Genomic DNA, 18,587 nt, shown 5'->3' on the forward strand with positions numbered 1-18,587 from the left:
TTCCACAAGGGATGTTTCTAAACACTTATTTTCTAATGTTTGAAGTCTAATAGTAAGAAAACACTAATAAACAGTCAAAATTAAGCACAATTTAAATAAAGAACAATTGAATCTATGAGGTTAACCACTGTTCGATAAAATGTTGCATATACAGTATTACACAGGGCAGTGTAATGACACTTTTTACAGAAGCTTTCAACATAACGTAGCTCTAATACGGGTCGATGCGTTGTTTACTATCATGTACGTTTCTCGATTTCCACCCTGCATTCTGCCTCGCCCTTGACGTAAAGCAGCTGACTGCAAGTATGTTTGAATGTGCCATATTTGAAAAGTGCCGTGCAAGTGGGGCAAAAAACGTATAGGTCGTTGAATAGTTTGGAGTTTGGAAATTTTGTTCATGAAAATGTGTGGTAACCCTGATATTAAGAGCCTTTTCAAATTGTTCACTTTTTTCAGTAATCTAAAAGTATTTTAAATTTTGCTAAAAAAGTGTGGGACATTGAACTCTGCATGATGAACATTGCACATCATTCTACAAAACATGAAAACAGCTCAGTTTATATAAAATCAAAATACTGCCAAACTACACTAGTTTTATGTCAACTTCGTTCAGGGCCATTGTGTTTTTTTGTTATTTGTTATTGTTTGTTTTTTTCCCCAAGTTTTATTTTCAACCACTATTGATATAATTAGTAGCTAACAACTTTTTAAATAGAAACATTAAAGGACAACATGACATTTCAGTGCAGGTTATCTTATGTTTAATTTAAATCTTTACAGTAATTTAGATATGTTTAATCATTATTTATTTCTGGTGCCACCTAGCGAGGGTAGCAATGTTTATTAGAGTAGTCGACTAATTCATCCCTAATTCTCAGCAGGGTTTGTATAAAAATAAGTCAGTAGTCCTAAAATGTACATGTCCCTATCATAAAGTAGAGATAGAAGATTAGACAAAATCCAGGTTTTTAAAAGACTGACACACTACAAAATCCCAAAAAACTCTTTGATATATCTCACTGTAAAACCACTACAATCTAAGATTATAAAATATGTAATATGAACATGAATATATGTCAAAAAGTGTGAAAAACAATAATTCAGAAACACTGAAAGGAGAAAAAATATTTATTACAAGCGTCTTTACATCACAAAGCATTTAGCTGGTTATGTCAGAGCAAGGGTAGTGAACAGTTCAGCTGAATACGGAAAATGCAGGTGTTACTGCCATTCATTTCATATTTTGTACACCAATAGTGAGCGCTGTGGAATATATGTTGGAATAGACATTGTTTCAGAGTAACATGGCACTTAACTGTGGAGGACACAGTTTATGAAGTGGCACCTTCTTTGTTGTTTCTCATAAAATATTAACGAGGTCTGTTTGTTTACCATTACAACTGCTATTTTTTTCTATCATACACAAAAGAAACAATTCTTTAAACCACGGATATAAAAATACCAGTATTAAAATCTTAACTTAGTATATACATTATCATTCTGTACTATTATGCATTAAATAATTACTTTGTATATGGTTTGTTTCTATTTTCTACGTTATCAACCTCTGTGTACAATGTGTTGCCTTTTTAATGAAGATATTGCTGCAAAACTTTTAACTGAACATAAAACCTTTTTAAATCTTAATGACAAATGCTGAAATGAAAGAACAAGTTTTATGTCGCCACTCTGCCAACTCTGCATAATTCTTATATGCACTGTCTAAAGAAAGGCTTGCAAATTTACCAGTGGGCATCTTGTTAGTGCTAAAATTCAATAAGACCCAGTATTTGGGCAAAATTTGCACATACACAAAATATGATTTTCTGGCTATAAGTTACACAGATCTATCTTAGCAGTTTGGATTGATTTCTTCTTTCAGTAGAGTTGGGCATACAATATGATATGCATCTTGACATTTGGTCATGCGTCTTCTGTTAGAGCAAAATACACAGTCTGCACATGGATTTCTTTTAACTGCCTTTTTAAACCTAGATTTGATCTGCGAAAAACCATAGTTGTCAGAAAATCTGTATTTATTGTTTAGTGTAGTGCGCTTAAAATGTGAATACACACTAAGCTGTTAAGAGATGATACAGTTTTTGGAGCGGTGGCTCTTTCTGCGACCAGTCTGTGAGCCGTGGCTCTGTGGAGAGAGGGCTGTAACCCTTGTAGGGTAGTCCTCTGCGTAGTAGCGCACAGCTGCTCGAGGCTTAGGGATTGGCTGGCCCAGAAAATAGCCCTCCTCCTCAGAGTCCGATGATGAGGAAGAGCAAGTGGAGCAAAAGTCATCCTCATCCCTGTAGAGACCCATGAAGTGCTCAACTCGTGGGTCTCCCTGGGCTGACCCCTGAAGCATATAGTCAGATCGGGTTTGGGGATAGGCCAAAGGGAGCCTGTGTGCAGGATGCTGTAGGAGCATGGCACCACAAGGAGCGTTCATCAGGCCCTGCTGTTGGGGCTCATATGGCCTCTGTGCTTTCTCCAGAGGCACCATGTGAAGGTTGTTGTCTGAGCGGGTTTTGCGGCTTCTGTGGTGCCGGCCTTGCCGGTGGTGGTGCTGCCTGCTGCGACCATGGTGGCTGGATGGGCGGCTTCTTTCTCGACCCATCTCATCTGGGCAGTACGCCCTCCGCTGTGGCTTCTCACTCATGGGATGTTTCCTAATATTGACATCAAACCCATCATTATACCCATTGTCCACAGTGTCTTCTGAAAACTTGACCATCTGGGGAGGCCTTGACTGAGACTTGCTCCTCCTCAGAGCTGGGGCATGGATAAAGGAGGGAGGGAGGTCTTCTGAATGTGGGGACAGTGAAAGAAGTCCTCCCGGGGTGCCTCCTCTCATTGCCAGTGCAACCTCCTCCTCATCACCCTTCTCCATGTTAAGGTTGAGAGAGTTGGCACTGTGGTGAAGATGAGATGAATTAAAGGTTCCCATGTTGCTCATCTTCTCACAATCATCTGCCCCAGATGGATCCTGTATGGCAAGGCTGTAAACTACAGGCCTATCCCTGCCATCTCCATCCACTGATGCACCTAAAAAAAAGAAGCAGGAGAGAGACATGATGAACAACTGTTCAATGAAAAAAGAAAGCTATTTTTTTTTGCCAGTGAACACAACCAGCAGTCTTCTTACCAGTGATGTTTGAGAGCGCAAGGGAGTCCATGGAGTCTCCAGCACCTTGCTCGGCTTTCCTTAGCTCATCAGCGATACACTCAAGGGAATCTTCATACCACTGCCTGGTGTCTGGCCAGAAGGCCCGTCTTCCTGTCCCTGGTTGGTCCTGATCCTGGTCCAACTCCAGCTCTTGGATCTTTCTGGCACTAGCAGGACCTGGGTGACTCCCATAAGCCGAGTCTCCCAAACCATCCTGGGACTGGGCCCAATACATTTCAGGCAGGTTCTTCTTGCTCATCAGTCCAGGGCTAAGGCTGTTGGCTCGGGATTGATTAGAAGTTTGGCTCTGGGTGGGACTGGCAGGGGTGGGAGAAGAGGCAGTAACCCCCATAGATGCGGTATCAGGCTTTAGCCAGGGGTCAGAGACACATATTAGCCTGTTTCTATCACTGCTAGGGCTGGGAGATTTTAGGGGAGGCTGCTGAAGTTGGTGTAACATCCCACGGTCACCAAACTTGAGAAGGAGCTGAGTCATATAGTCCTCATGCTGGGCCCACTCCTCTGGATCCTCCTCTCCCCCAGCATCCTGCTCCTCCCGCTCCCTCCAGAACCTCTCGTCCTCCAGGCCTTGACGGGCCAGCTTGCGCCCTATGATACCAATGTCACAATCAGCATCAGCATCACCCTCTCCATCTCCATCTCCATCTCCATACTTGTACTCAAATGAGGGGATGGCAGCAGGGGGGTTAAACAGTTGTGACTGTCTCCACTGTTCGGCAGGCCTGCTGCTCTTTCCCATGCGTACACTGCGCCGTGATTCACGTGAGCGGGCAGACTGGAAGGCAGAATCAGACGAGTCCGAGGCATGAATATCTTCCCCCTGGCTGCAGGCCTTTGAGCAATAAATGCGGCCCTGCTTTGGCAGGAAGGGACAGCCGAGCAAGGATGTCTTGCACTGGGCACAACAGAAGCACTGGTCTGAGGCATGCCAGTGCACACCTTCATAGGTCATCTGGGCATGGTCAACACCTAAAAGATAGTAAGAATGAAGATGAAGAGAATACAAGCATGAGATTAGGTGTGGTACTTCCACACAAGAGGTCAAAGAAATACGTCAGCACAACCTTGTGTTTGACCTATGACATAAAGGTTTAGTTCTTTATTCTAATCCCAAAAAAAAAATTTGAAAGGGCACTCAGACGGGGCACACACCCGCCAAAGCCTTTCTCACAATAAAAACAAATTTGCAAAATAATTTGTTCATCGACCCCTTGATTCGGATTTGTTTAAAAATTCATTGGGTTCTTTTCCGGCCCATGCTACACCCTTTCCCCAAGTTTCAAGAAAATTAGGCCAGTAGTTTTTCTGCAGTCCTGCAGACAAACTGAAAAAACTTCCTTGTCAAACAACTAAGATAGTGCCTGCAAATATAACTCACCAATGTTTTCACCACAGGCCTCGCAGTACTCTGCATAAAGTGACTCAAAGCAGCCAGTACAGTAGGGCCGGCCATCTTTCATGATATAGCGCTGCCCGCCGAGCATTGTCTCACACTCAAAACAGGCAAAGTGCTTCATGTGCCAGTGACGACCCTCTGCTTCGGTGCACTCATCTGCAAAGATTATCTAAAGGGAAACACACATACTGCTGTTAGTTCTGTGGAACTGTATGGACTTGGCCTGACATTGCTATGGTTGACTGTCAAACATTAAGAGGTGGTGCTATGTTAACGACTTCTTACCTCGTCACATGAAGAGCATCGTGGTTTGAGAAGCTCAGCGTGGTGTCTTCCACAGAGGATCTTGCCATTTTGGTAGAAATATATGAGATCCACCAGCAGCTCTTGGCACGTAGCGCACACAAAGCATGCAGGGTGCCAGCAGGGGCCCGGCCCAGCTCTAGAGGCGAAAATTGCCATCTCCCCTCCATTGATGCCTCCGGCACACTGACAATCAAACACAAATAACAGATGATCCATGAGACTTATGTTTCAGGCATGTTGTTAATGCACTTTTTCAAAGTGGCTTACAATCTCACTTAATATGCATTAATAATAAGTCTGGTGATAAGTATTCTACCTTGAGAGTGAAACTGTGGAGATAAACACAGAGACAATCACATAGAGCAATGATATTTTAAAACAGTACACTGGTACTGTCGATGCCTGTGACTCAAGAGGAATGCAGCTTAAACAAAGGAAGGAGATTATGGAGATAACTATTCAAAATATATCACATATCTGATAGTGTCTCAATTACAGTGATGCTAAAACGAAGAAGGCCAAACAACAGGTGATCACACCGCAAGTGCCAAAGGAATACGATCCATTCAAAACACAACAGTGGGTCTTATAGTGATGACAGTCATTACAAAAATACAGCAGCGGTCGATAACATGGACAGTGCAATTTAATCTTTTAAAAACTGATTGACTGCAACTGTAACAACCCCACCCACACCCCTTTTCCTCCAAATAAACTCTTGGAATTCTTAGGATTCTTGAAACCTTGGTGCTATCTAAAGACACAGCTGTGTGACCACCGATTTTAAATGGAACCGTTATAATAGAGTTTGTGTCATCAGTGGAGGCTGCCCAACAGAAGTGAACAGTAAATCGTGAAATCACATTGATAACATGCAAGAAAAACCTGCTACTTTTTGGTTCCAGCTGAGAGCCACTTGATTTTTGGTCGAAATGCTTTGTATTATCATGGGGGGCAGATGCAAACTTTTAAAAAATAAATGGGTTGACTGGGAAACAATGCATCTCAAAAATACTGATGGATTTAACCCTCCTAGGTTGTCTGGTAAACTCAAATTACCCCACTTTCAGTTGGTGGCTTATTCACATTATACTGTAAAAGTATAAAAGTTATACTTTATTCATTGGGTGTTCCTGAGGCACTGGACAGCATTTTTGTTCTGTTAACAGTATACAGTGGCCTTGGTCCTGAGTTGAAAGATCATATGACTCCACTGAGATGGTAAGAGCGTGTCACAACGTGCAATCAAGAATCTTTATATAACCCAGCAGAGGTATGGGGCACCCATAGGCAGCTATGGGATTGCATGCCCAGCTGTTAACCATTATTACCCAAGCGGACAGACAGGGGCCTTGGATGAGGGGGTGTTGTGTGTCCCCTGCAGGAAACTGGAGCCTGCAAAGTGTGTGCGAATGTGTACAGCCACGTCTTCATGATATATTGTTTTGAATACATAAGCATGTACAGTATGTGTACAAATGGATGCATGAATGTCGACGTGTTTAGGATGAGTCATTTGGTGGTTGTGCATTTGCAGAGCATATATGGATACACATGCGCGTTCAAGTATCAGGATGTGTGTTCATTGGTGTTCTATGTGTCATTTCACTGTGTGTGTGGGTGACCTTGCATCCCAGTGGTAGCATCTGTGTTTGAGTGATGACAGACTTCATCTGCCTGTCCGGGGGAATTAACATGGCAGGCCTGCTCCTCCCGGACGCCCGGCAGAGGATGTGGTTTATTCACTGGTCAGGGCTCAATTTGCCGGAAGCCACATAACACTAATATTTATGTTTGTTGCATCGAAAGGAAAGTTTTCAGGAATAAAGTCAATGACAGCTTAAATGACACTGGATGTTTATGTTCATTACAAAATCAAAAGTAGGAAACAGAGGTCAGATTTTAGGAATCTTTCCAGTGATGTGTTTGTTCATAGCTCGCAGTTACTTTAACCAGCATGTCTAGAGTTAGATGTCTCTGTTTTCCTGAAAGTCAATGTTCCCTTCAGCAAGCTGATAGAAAAATAGCTTTTAAAATGTTTGGACCTTCCAGTGAAAGGATAAAAAAAGACCACTTTTTTTCTGACACAGTGGCAGACCTTCATATCAGTGACACAGGCAGCCAAAAATAAAACAAAACACATTTAAATATATCAATTTTAAATTAAGCATAAGGCAAAAGCCATCCAAGGTGCATTGCAAAATGAAGAGATTTGCAAATTTGGATTTATGTATAAATCTTGTTCTTGTTTGAAAATAAAATAAATATATAATAATAGCACTTATTATATTAATAATAGGAACAAGAACAATAACAAAAATTTTGGAAAAGGGTGCCAGGGGGTTGTATTATATAGACTATACAATTTCTGTTTTACCAGTGGATACATCTACAACTTCCACTTTGCTCAAGAGTTTTCAGAGACAGATGCAGAAACATGCTGACTTCTTTATATAGAAAAGGTCTTAAAACCAGCTGTAAATTGTGCTATACCAGTACTTGTGGAATAATGTACCACATACTCTGACTTGTTTGGAAAAAGAAGGACTCTATGCAAGAATTCCTCGTTAACCTACAGTATAGTTTTTTTGCCGTCCATCATGCTGAGATATAGACGAGCGGCAGGAAATTCCTCGTGAGGAACTGGCTTCTCCGCTCGGCTTGAGCGTGAGCCTCCCAATTTCCCTGCTTCCTCTCTCGCCCTAATGAGGAGGTTTATGTCCATGATTAAAACCATCGCATTAGCCAGTCAGGACGGGGCCTTGGGCTGCTGTGCGTTGGGATGGGATGGTGGGTGTTAGCCGCTCAGGATATAAATAACTTAAGTTGGTTTCCTCATAAATGCTAACTTACCTCGTGGCAATATGAGCACTAAGTGACGCAAGTGGGCTACGTGTGTGCTCATGGGTATCCGCGTGTGGCACCTACATTTTCACAGCGGGTGTGGTGCAGAGCTCGGGGCAGGATCTTGGGTGTTCCTCTCCCCAGTGCCTCCCTCTTCCTCTGGGCGCTGAACATGTGGATCTCCCTCTTTTCCTCCTCAGTCAGAGAGTGGCAGTAACGCACCTGGTACAGAAAGAAGAGAGCAATGAGTTGGCAAAGTAAAAGCACGGAAAAGTCGATTTATCTCTTCCAGCCATTAATGCTGATGATTCAGCTTTCATCTTTGCTTGAAACTTCAAGGAAGTGCATGACACGGTCCATATATGGCTGGAAAATGATTTAATGAAAGCTAATTCCTCTCAAGGCTGCGTTGAAAGGATGGCATGAGCGATACACAAACCCTTCCTCTGTGTTTAAAGATGGTGATGAAGGCCCAGATAAAAGACCAAGACTATCCTAACAACCAACTCTAAACAACAGTAAACGATGCCGGCGTGCGAGCTCACACACACACACACACACACACACACACACACACTCTCAGTGCTTATCCCTTCGAACCACAGTTACGCAAGGAATCCTCCGGCAGTTTGCTCCCTCAACCCGCAGGTCTGCTGACAAACATCATAAAACCGCGCAGTCAAACACTGTGTGTATTTGTGTTGAGTGTTCCTATTGTGTATCTTCAGTGTGTGTATACAGAGACCACCTCCGTCAGACGGTAGCCCCCCACTGTCCCTCCCTTCTGGTGATAACCCCTCCACCATATCTCCTAATGTAAACTCTATTAACACAGATGTGAAAGGAGTGCTGGTTTACACGCCATAAAGCTATTATACAGAGGAGGCGGGCATGTGCTTTACTGTTACAAGAGTAGTTTTTTGTCAAACGGCCGAGGGAATGTGGCCATTGTTTTAGTTTTACAAGAAATAGTCGGCAAGATTGCTGTGGCTTTACTTAGCTGCTGGCTTTATGCAGTAGTTAAGTTAAGAGTTGGGTATAGTTTGAGATTTCTAAATGCTAATGTGATACCATAACAACCATAACAGAAAGTATATGAAAAAAAAAACTAATTTAAGTTGTCTGTATTTGTCTCACTTGGTAAGTTTATTCACTTGGTAAGATTTTCTGGGTTTTGGGGTTTCTGTGTTGTTGTGCTGCCTCTCCAACATTTGCTCATCTACACACCTGCTCTGCATCAGCCTTGTTAGTCCTTCCTGCTTCCTCGCTCTCCACCTGCATGTCATCACCTCATCAGACTAGGTTGTATTTAAGTTTTGATTTTCAGTTCAGTCTTGTTTGAACCTTGATTTGGTTGTGTGCTGTTTAGCTGCTGTGTCCTTGCAAATTTATCTTATTTTAGTTCATCCGCACTTGTATTTGGGGTTTCTACTGGAACATGCTTACAGGCTTTACTCATCAAAAACACTATTTTCCTCATACTGTCTGCCTAAATATACTTGTATTCACTGTAAAATGCTCCGTTTGAGCACCTTTCTCTTGAAGACTCCCTTCTGCAAAAGCCCAGTCTGCTCTGATTGTTCAGTGTTTGCAGGTCCTCCACTTAACTTCTCTTTGCTGTCATAGCAGCTGGGGAAATGACTGTAAAGCACTGTAACAGCACTTTCTACCTTTATTTAGTGTATTTGGGGCAGCCAGTAGCTAACCTGTTTAAGTGCATGCCCCATGTACAAAAGCTATGTCTTTGCTGCAGATACTGCTGGTTCAATACCAGCTTGTGGTGCTTTGCTGCATGTCATCATCTCTCTCCCTCTTTCATGCAAAAGCTTTCCTATCAAATAAAAGCAAAAGCCAAGAAAAAAAAGTTTTTGTTGGACTTATGCATTCCTCTGTGGATTGAGCATTTTGATACTTTAACATTATTTTTGTAGTTCCTATACCTGCTTTATAAAAATGAAAAAGACATGAAAATCTATCTTTTTTACAATATGGGACATTTAAAGATTTCAGAAAATTTTAAGTTTCCAATTTTAAGGCCCGTAAGCAGCTGAAATGTCAGTTTCTATGTACTTCCTGAAAGTATTTAAAGAGTGAGCTGTAGAACAAGAAATGAGAGCAGCTGAACTGTCATTTAAAGAGAAAGAAATTATAGAACTAATAATGTTACCTAAGAAAAACAATATAATGATCAATTTCATTTGAAGTCCCACAGGCCCCCAAAATCTATCTCTGACACATTGATCAGAGTTTCATACAGTTTGAGAAAAGAAATACCAGCTTCAAGATTATCCAACTGGCCCCACAAGAGCTTTTTATAAGCCAGAAGAAGATGGCATGTCTGTGTGATCACACACTCTGTCGCTGTCTCACTATCTCTACCTCGTTGTCATGTGGCGGCAGCTGGTAGAGGAGCTGTCGGATCCTGTGCTTCTCTCCGGGGCTGTTGACGTATGGCACCTTTTCCTCTGGCAGACAGGAGAAATACATCTGGACCTGCGGATGAAGACAGATGAATGAACTTTGGAGGACAGAAAGAACTGACATCTTGTCCATCGGTGGCTTTGTTTTGTGCCCCAAAAGTGCCAGACTCATCATTTTGACTCAATATTCTCAATTTCCATCTGTCATACTATCGGTTAGATCATATACATGAGTGTGACATGCTGCCGCCAGGAGGCCAGCAGTGATATTGGTGTGCTTGAGGGAGTAGAGAATGACTGTTGCTACATTTGTGTCCTTTTTCTGTGACACTGTGGGGCAAACATGTCAATCTCAATCCAGTCACAGGCGTCTGACTGTGAAATCTTTCCACACACAGGAGACAGTGAGCGACTGGAAAGGTTAATGTTTGCTTAGGCTAATTCCTGCTGACAGGGGGAGAGGAAACATTGGCAAAATGTTGTTTGTCGGTGTGCATTTCCATGAATAAAAAATGGGAATATATTGGAGACAGCAAATAGTTTCTGGCTGCTGAACATGTGTATCTCGAACGTGCACTAATGAATGTGAAAAATCCACAGCCAGATGTTAGGCTTCAGCATCCGGCACTGCTAATCCGCTAGTATGGCATAGAGAACAGATTGTCTGCACAAATAACCTTATTTGAACTAAAAGCTCATGCTGTTAGCATGCAGGTTTATACTCTCATCCTCAGAAGGAAAATTCCACAAGTTCTATTACAAGATGTCCTGGGATTTATATTTGTGGTGTCCCCGGCTAGAGCTAGAAAGTTTTTCATTGTCATCCCAATAGCAACATTTATGAAACACAATGTGAAAACAGTAGCACCCCTAGAAGGTTCTCATATTTGATGGCACACCAGAACTAAAAGGTATAACTGAATTTCAGGAGTAATATAATTATTGAAGCAATAGGCTTGAAAACTATGTCAATATGGGGAGTTAAAGAATCTCATATACTGAAATACTTTTGTTTCTAATTTTAAAGTTGGTGTTACTGATCTAATCTGATGTGCATAGACAGATACCAGCACAGAGTCCCACAAAAATCCTGTTTTAATGTGTTCTGTATCTGTAAATGTGTTTGATGTTTCACTCTGTTTCAAAGAGGCTATTTTATTTTATTTTATATTATTTTTAGTTTAACCAGAAATAGTCCCACTGAGATCCTAAATCTCTTTTTCAAGGTGTTCCTGAAAATTTAGCCTAACTTTGGAGCGTTATTTAATCCCTTTTCTAACACATTATTACCTTTGTGCTAGCTTACAAAATGAGCGCCCCACAGCTTCTTGAAGACAGTAATGTCAGCCCCAATTTATTTTTGCTGGCAGCAATTGCATCTGTGGCCTTCCCTTGGCAGATGCCACTGTGCAAAATACTGCAACATTGCACTCAAGGATTAGTAGAAAACGTTTGATAAAAATATCTTTAAATATTTTAGTTCAGCAGTATACTGAAAGCAGCAGAACTAAGTTCACTTTAACATCTGTTTATTAGTAATGTCCATTATCACTAATAATAGTTAATGCAATATTCAACATTATCACGTCACATATTTTCCTAACATCGTGTTGCCCAAAAACCTTAAATTTGACTTTCCTACTCATGCAAATATATAGCGTACACTAAAGGATACCTACCTGCTCAGGCCTGAGTCCTGGTGGCACCCAAGCATACTCCTCCAGTGCACATCCAGAGTCATCATCAGAGGTGGAGCTTCTCTGGAAACCCACTGACATCTTCCCCATCTTTCCTCCAGGACGAGGCTCCATCTCCGGGCCTCGAGGGGAAGGACGCTCCCCTCTTTCACTGCGCTCCAGGTTCATCACACACGGGCGCTGTGGATAAAAATGAGGATTTAGGGATCACATTTAAAGAAGGGTTTTTTTTTTTCCTTTTTTTTTTTACCCCTCCTTTGTTTGATTACACCCAAAGCCCTGGCTTTTAGCTTGCCACTTCTTGTCACTGCTGATCTAGGACTTTTTGCACTTATTGTAAACTCTTCTGCATTTTGTATATTCCTGCCAATTAGTTTTAATCTCTATGTTTCAGAAGAAGATAATTGCTTTCATTCCCAGCACTGTTTTTAGAGTTTAACATATAATGCAAGAACAAATACTGAGGAGAACAGAGACGACTGTCATTTCTTCTTTGTTTTCCTGCTGTTAAATGAACACAGCTTCTTGAAAACTTATCACACCATATTTTCACAATTCAACCTCAAGAATAATTAATGTCACTTTCCATCCTGTAAGTGCGGTATGTCATACTTACTCTGTTTATCCATGACAGAATGCTTGATACGTTTCCAAAATACTGTACTACTTGACCACCTTCAAAGGGAACTTAAGACAAACTTAAAATGATATATAATGGAAAAGCTTTGCAGGCTTTTTCCAGTATGGTGCATCTACTACAACCACCAACTTTACTATACTTATCTCACACTGCATGAAAGACACATGACTTTAAAACAGCAGCACTGTTAACTACAGAGTGTATTATCATTTTTGTCTGTGATTATTTACAATTTCTGATATTTTCCAATTTTTACCACTTGTTTCAATTGAAAAAAAAGAAAAAAAAAACTTGCCTTCGTTTGCTTCGAGGTGATTTCTGTATGATTAAATGAATCTCTTGCAATGTTAAAAAAAAGTTATCTTAAATTAGTGCACAAATTAGTGCCTAAATTTGCTGTGCATCAGTGATCAAGCATATTTCTTTTAACTAGGATTGTGACATTTTCAACATTCATTTCCAGCTGTTCCCCACAAAACATCTGTTGCTCTTATCCACTGTGCTACAAAGTACTGACGTTGTTACACACGTGATTTACAGCTATGTGTAAGGGAAATCAATAATGTTTTAATGGACATCCATGATCTAGAAAATGCAAAAAACCACAACAAATGAAGTGACAAAAAATCTGATATAAATCATCCAGAGGACTCGATCTGCATGTGTCCACTCAGACTGCTGCAACATGAATCCACTTTCAGCTGCTTTCTTTCTTCCCCTTTACAAGCTGATAACAGTTGGACTGTTGCATGAGCGGGGATTAATCAGTCTCGTCATCGCACGTCTCCTGCCTTCAGCGGTAGCCCTCTTATCACAGCAGCATGTTCTTCAGAGCCCTCAGCCCGATAAACAGCACTTTGGTCTCAAGGTGTTGAAAACGTCACTTGTAATTTGCCCTGCTCTGCCTCTTTGACATGCAAATATGGAACAGAATAGAATTGGTTTGGGTAAAACAGAAACAGCAACTTCACACAGGCCCTCCAAAACTTCATGTGAGTTTGATCTTTTAAACAAAAGCAGCAGTGTGAGGGATATTTAGGTCTTGATGGCCTCTATTGACCAAACATTATGTCCGTTAACTGTGACTGTTGAGCTGTTGGTTAAATTCATTCAAAAGAATGCCGGTGCCTGGTGATACTTAGCGACTGTTATAACCGGGGTGGGGATGGAGGCTGAACTTTGTGTGTTTAACCTTAAAAAAAGAAATCCTCTCTGGGGTTATTAAAATGTTCTTTTAACATTTCTTTATATATCTTCATCTTCATCCTGCACGTTTTTGTACTTATTTATAAATATAGTTTATTTTGCACAGTTATCTTGCTATTTTGCTATCCCCTTGCTGCTGCAATGTTGGAAATTTCCCCACTGTGGGACTAATAAAGGATTATCTTATCTTATCTTATCTTATAAAAAAAACCTTCAACCACAATTTAAATCTAAATATGTTTGAGTACTACCCTATAAGCTTTTAATTTAACCCTTTGAGACCTGGGAAAATTTGCTTGATTTCTTTCAAAATTATGGGAGGAAGGGAATGAGCAACAAAAGAAGAAATGACCCAAAAATTGGTAAGAATTTTGAAAATGTACAAAAATCAACTGGAAAAATAGTTTTAAAAAAAATACCTGAAAAAAAGTGCTTAACATAATTTTCAAACATAACTTTAAATGTGTAATTGTGATAATTATAGACATAGTGTTTTCCTAAATTTCTTCTCAAATTGTTAAATAAATGTAAGTTAGTCACTATATCATGGAATGTGGTGATACGTGTGGAAAATGAAAAATCTGAGTCTACAAAAACAAAACAACAGCATTCATGACAGCTTATCAATCTGAAATATTGCAGGGAGCTATGGAGCAAGAGGGAGCAGCTACAGCAAGCTGTTAAGACCCAGACCCAACAAACCGACATCAAAAAACTGGCGGCCACAGAGGCCAATTGTTGAGTTGACTCACATCACCAAAAAGTTGCATTTGAACACATTGCAAAGACTACAGCCAGCGGCCAACTTGAACATACGTTCTGCATCCGCCTGAGAGAAAACAACTCTCCAAAGCAGCAGGCGACTACTCTGTATTTACCAGTCAGGAAAACCTGAAGACTTAAATATACTAAATTGGCTGAAAATAAAAAGCTGTCACTAGTGCCAACACTGCACTACATATTCAAAATTATAGTAAACATAACAATTGGCAAACCCAGGTTTCCTCGTGACGTCATAAATTTGCGTCACAGTTCACTGTGCTTTGAGCTCTCCATTCCTTTGATGATATATTGATCCCTTCAAGACTGATTATCTCGCTGGTGCCAGATCACAGGTCAACCGCAACTGAACTCACAACCCAAATTCTGTTGTTGTGGAGACCCATCCTCACAGAAATGTCCCTCAAGGCCTCCCGTACCTCTCCATGTAGTCAAAAGTAACAAGAGTGGGGAAATATTAGTGCTCCCTTAATTAACATACAGTTGACTGAAGCCCAGGGCCTCAAAACACTGAATGTACAGATTAGAAATGCAGTTAAAAGTCAAACCAAAGCTCTTATCACACAACAAAAGGGTATTTGACTGTTGCTTTGTTCTTCAGTGACTAATCTATCAGGTTTTATGGTAGGATAGATAATGTTATCACCCGGAAGCTTTTCTTGACCCGCTCTGTTTTATCTCGCTCAACCTAGTTTGGAACAGGGAGTTTCTGCAATTAGATGAAGCTAATGTTTTTGAGCCACTATCTCAGAGGTGCTATGTGTGCTTGTGAGACATTTGTGCTGCTTGGAGTTTAGGAATAAAGGGGCATTCATTCTTCTGGGGTTGTTTTTCTGGTGAATAAATTTATGCTGGTTTGGTTTACAGCAAAAATAGAAGACATTTCTTAATGGACACACATGGGTTGTTGCAACTGTTCCAGTGTGAAACACCCAAAGCCACAGGGTCACGCAACATCACCAAAAAATGAGAGCAGCATCACATTTTACAAAAAGGTTATGACTTAAGTGACTGTACTGTGTTTATACTGTTGTGATATTACACAATCTTGTTTAGCATGAAAAGAAATGTGCCAAAAATGTCAAAACATCTAGAAAAAATTTGTCTACCTTTCCCCCCAAATTTTAAGACCATTTATTAAAATATTTGATATTCGATTACTTTCATTATGAATTCTCAGTGTCAAATTTCATTCTGTTATGGCTGCATGACTATGGCAATGGGGAAAAGATCACTTCTGGTAAATTTTTTTGCAGTGTAGAGAACTACTTGTGAAATTGGAAAATTGAAATCAATATCAACAACCCCACATGCTGAAGAGATGTACAGACCAGAGATTACACACTCTCTTTCCCCAAACAAAGGTGATGATTTTGTGCCTCCAAAAAACCAGAAAAAATATCTCCAAAACGTGACGTATCTCAATTACATGTTGCATGTTACATGATTAAAAGGTCTTCGTGATCATTTTGTTTTGTATTTTGTTTTTGCAAGTTCACATAAACCAATAGAGAATTACAAAAAAGGCAAAATAAAGCAACAAATCCTCCCTTTTGAAGAGCTAAAATCACAGAATTGTTGGTGCTGTTGCTTAAACATGACTAAAACGATAGTCAGTCAAATAATCAATGAATCCACTCATCACTTCAGCTCTTGATTGGTTTCCTATTTTGGGTATGTGTCTGTCCTCCTCTGCCCTTCAGCTCTCCTGGAGAAAAGGTGACTGCAGATTCCTGAGCCAACATACACATCAACTCACATTACACCATGTCACTCTCTGGCAATGACACAATGGCTGTCTTTGTCGAAAACAAAAACAGAATATCCAACCATTCCTCCTCTAAATCCAGGCTGCGGCGGAGACGTGACAGGAGGAGGTTAAAGGGGTTAAAAAGGGAAACTCTTTGAAAAAGGCATTTAAAAAGTCACAACATTGGGTCTGTGTAAACACAGGGCCAGATGTAGGCAGCTAACGGTTAATCGTGTGTGCCTCCCCCGCTCAACTGACACTTTCAAAGCGGGCTCTCCTTCACCGAGGAATTAGTTAGTTAAACACGTGTGTTTTTCAAATGAATACAACCCCGGGCAAACTAAAGGAATACATCCCGAATTCAAAAAGAAGTTTGACTCTTACTAATTTTGCCAAAGTGTATCAAATTCTCCAAATAAGGATATTAAAAAATCAAACTGGTGGAATTTTCAAAGCTTTAGTTATTTGCAGTTAATTTGTTTGAGATGGAGATGTTAAGCATCTGCTGAAAGAAAAAATGTTTTAAAAAAAGTCTATTTTTCTAAATGTGATGGGATTTACTTTAGGAAAACCATTAAACTGTGGAGTTCAAAGGCCGAGGTCATCGCTCTTTGACTGGCGAAGAGTGTTATTTTAAGGCCAAATGGGTGTTGGGGGGGGCACAGGAGACTTAACACAGCTGGAGTGAGACCACCTGCACAGCCACATAAGGACTAACTATACACACTACACATACATCCATGCACTATATCACAAATAGAGTGATACACACATGTTGAATCACCTTCCTTAAACACAGCACTTTAATCTTGAGCTTTCAACACTTAAGGCATTGCTTTAAATCAAGGAAATCTCCCACAATCCATTGCATGCGACCTCATCAACAGATCTGAGTAATGGTGGAATTTAAGAGCGAGCATTTTTCCACAGCAGAGCTACAAAAGTCACTCAAGAAAATCCTTCTGCATTTGCAAGTTTCAGCTCATCTATTTTCCTCTTACCTCCAGGAAAAGCATCTCTCTTTCCACCTACGCACAAAGCTCTCATTCACTTCCCACAATCCCCCTGGTCACACAGTTGCTCCAGCTCTGGCTTCATGTCTGCAGCATCAAGCTCAACGGATCCACGCTCTAATCAGATCCAGATCCCACTCAGCCAGGAAGTAGTCCCCCTCAACGGCTCAGGCTTTTTTAAAATGTCAGCTGGGAGGGGAAAAGATGCAACTTTCACTCGGTCCACAGCTCATTTAGCGATGCAAAAATTCCAGAGCAGAGAAGGAAGGCAAAGAGGTGATGTCTCTATGTGGAGTGTCTCTGATCCCTGTGAGTGTGTAGGGGTGTGTGGATGTGTGTGTGTGTGTGTGCTCTTGGGGCAGCCAAGCCTTGTCAGCCCCTCCCTCATTCCTCCCCTCCAGAGCAAATCGGCTGCCATTGCACTTCAGTCACACACACACACACACACACACACACACACACACACACACACACCCACAAACACACTCCTGAGTCAACACTCCACCTATCTCTACACCCCCTTCCTCCCCTCCACCAGAGTGACATCAAGCACACCACCCACCGTCCTCCAGTCTCATGCATGTCAAGTCATTTGCTCTAATAATGTCATACGAATTTCAACTCAGCTGCTGATAAGATTGCGTAATGGTTAATGCAAGTGTTCTTGGCCCAGCTGCTCCATTAATGAACTGATCACTTGTGCACAAATCTGAGCAAATTAGAGTATTCAAAGAGTCTGATCATGAATGCTCTGATGAAAGTAAATCCTAGATTTGGAAAATGGATAATGGCACAAAGCTGGGGTAAATTATATTAGGCCTAACTTTAAAAGGAAAATAGTTGAGACTGATGGAGTCATGTATGAGTCTATGACTCCAAGTCCTATATTCACTCTCTTTTTAGCTCTGTTTTCAGTCCAACTTCTGACTTGAGACTTACAACTTTGGAGAAAGATGTTGAACTGTTAAGGCCCAGACACACCAAACCGACATCCAAGAACAAGTGGATAAAAGCTGACTGTTTTGTCACCTCAGGGTGCCAGTGTCTCGGCCTAAAAGTTGCGCATAAACACATAGCAGAGAATACAGCCAGTGGCCAACTAGCACTAACTTTCTGCACCTGCATGAGCAGAGATAAGTCTCCATGAAACTGGAACCGGAAGACTGACGGGACGGATTCAAGAGTCTCGTTAGCCAGTTAACACATTAATATCACAAGCGGATGCTAAAAGAATAAAGGATATTCACTGTACCCTAGCGAATGATGACAAAAATAATTACAAACTGTTGCCAAAAAAACCCCTAATATAACAAGTTTTTCTTTTTTAATCCCACGCCCTTTCGACTTTAGT

At 41.0% G+C, this 18,587-nt stretch overlaps 1 protein-coding gene across 2 annotated transcripts in view; it reads right to left on the reverse strand.

The window, feature by feature from the left end:
- Nucleotides 1-1,127: 1,127 nt before the first annotated feature.
- The window catches only part of prickle1b (prickle homolog 1b), a 35,157-nt gene continuing 17,697 nt past the window's right edge, over nucleotides 1,128-18,587 (reverse strand). The window contains exons 1-8 of one of the 2 annotated variants that reach the window (XM_042511660.1): nucleotides 17,225-17,299; nucleotides 11,830-12,027; nucleotides 10,110-10,223; nucleotides 7,815-7,952; nucleotides 4,866-5,069; nucleotides 4,563-4,749; nucleotides 3,143-4,153; nucleotides 1,128-3,042 (exon numbers count right to left, since the gene is read on the reverse strand). In XM_042511660.1, coding sequence (XP_042367594.1) covers nucleotides 2,087-3,042; nucleotides 3,143-4,153; nucleotides 4,563-4,749; nucleotides 4,866-5,069; nucleotides 7,815-7,952; nucleotides 10,110-10,223; nucleotides 11,830-12,027; nucleotides 17,225-17,239 — 2,823 coding nt within the window. In that variant the 5' untranslated portion in view covers nucleotides 17,240-17,299 and the 3' untranslated portion in view covers nucleotides 1,128-2,086. Of the gene's footprint in view, nucleotides 3,043-3,142; nucleotides 4,154-4,562; nucleotides 4,750-4,865; nucleotides 5,070-7,814; nucleotides 7,953-10,109; nucleotides 10,224-11,829; nucleotides 12,028-17,224; nucleotides 17,300-18,587 lie in introns of those variants that run through there. The other variant, XM_042511661.1, reaches the window with a different exon arrangement.

This window comes from Plectropomus leopardus, chromosome 22 (assembly GCF_008729295.1).
Source record: "Plectropomus leopardus isolate mb chromosome 22, YSFRI_Pleo_2.0, whole genome shotgun sequence".
Taxonomy (NCBI): Eukaryota; Metazoa; Chordata; class Actinopteri; order Perciformes; family Serranidae; genus Plectropomus; species Plectropomus leopardus.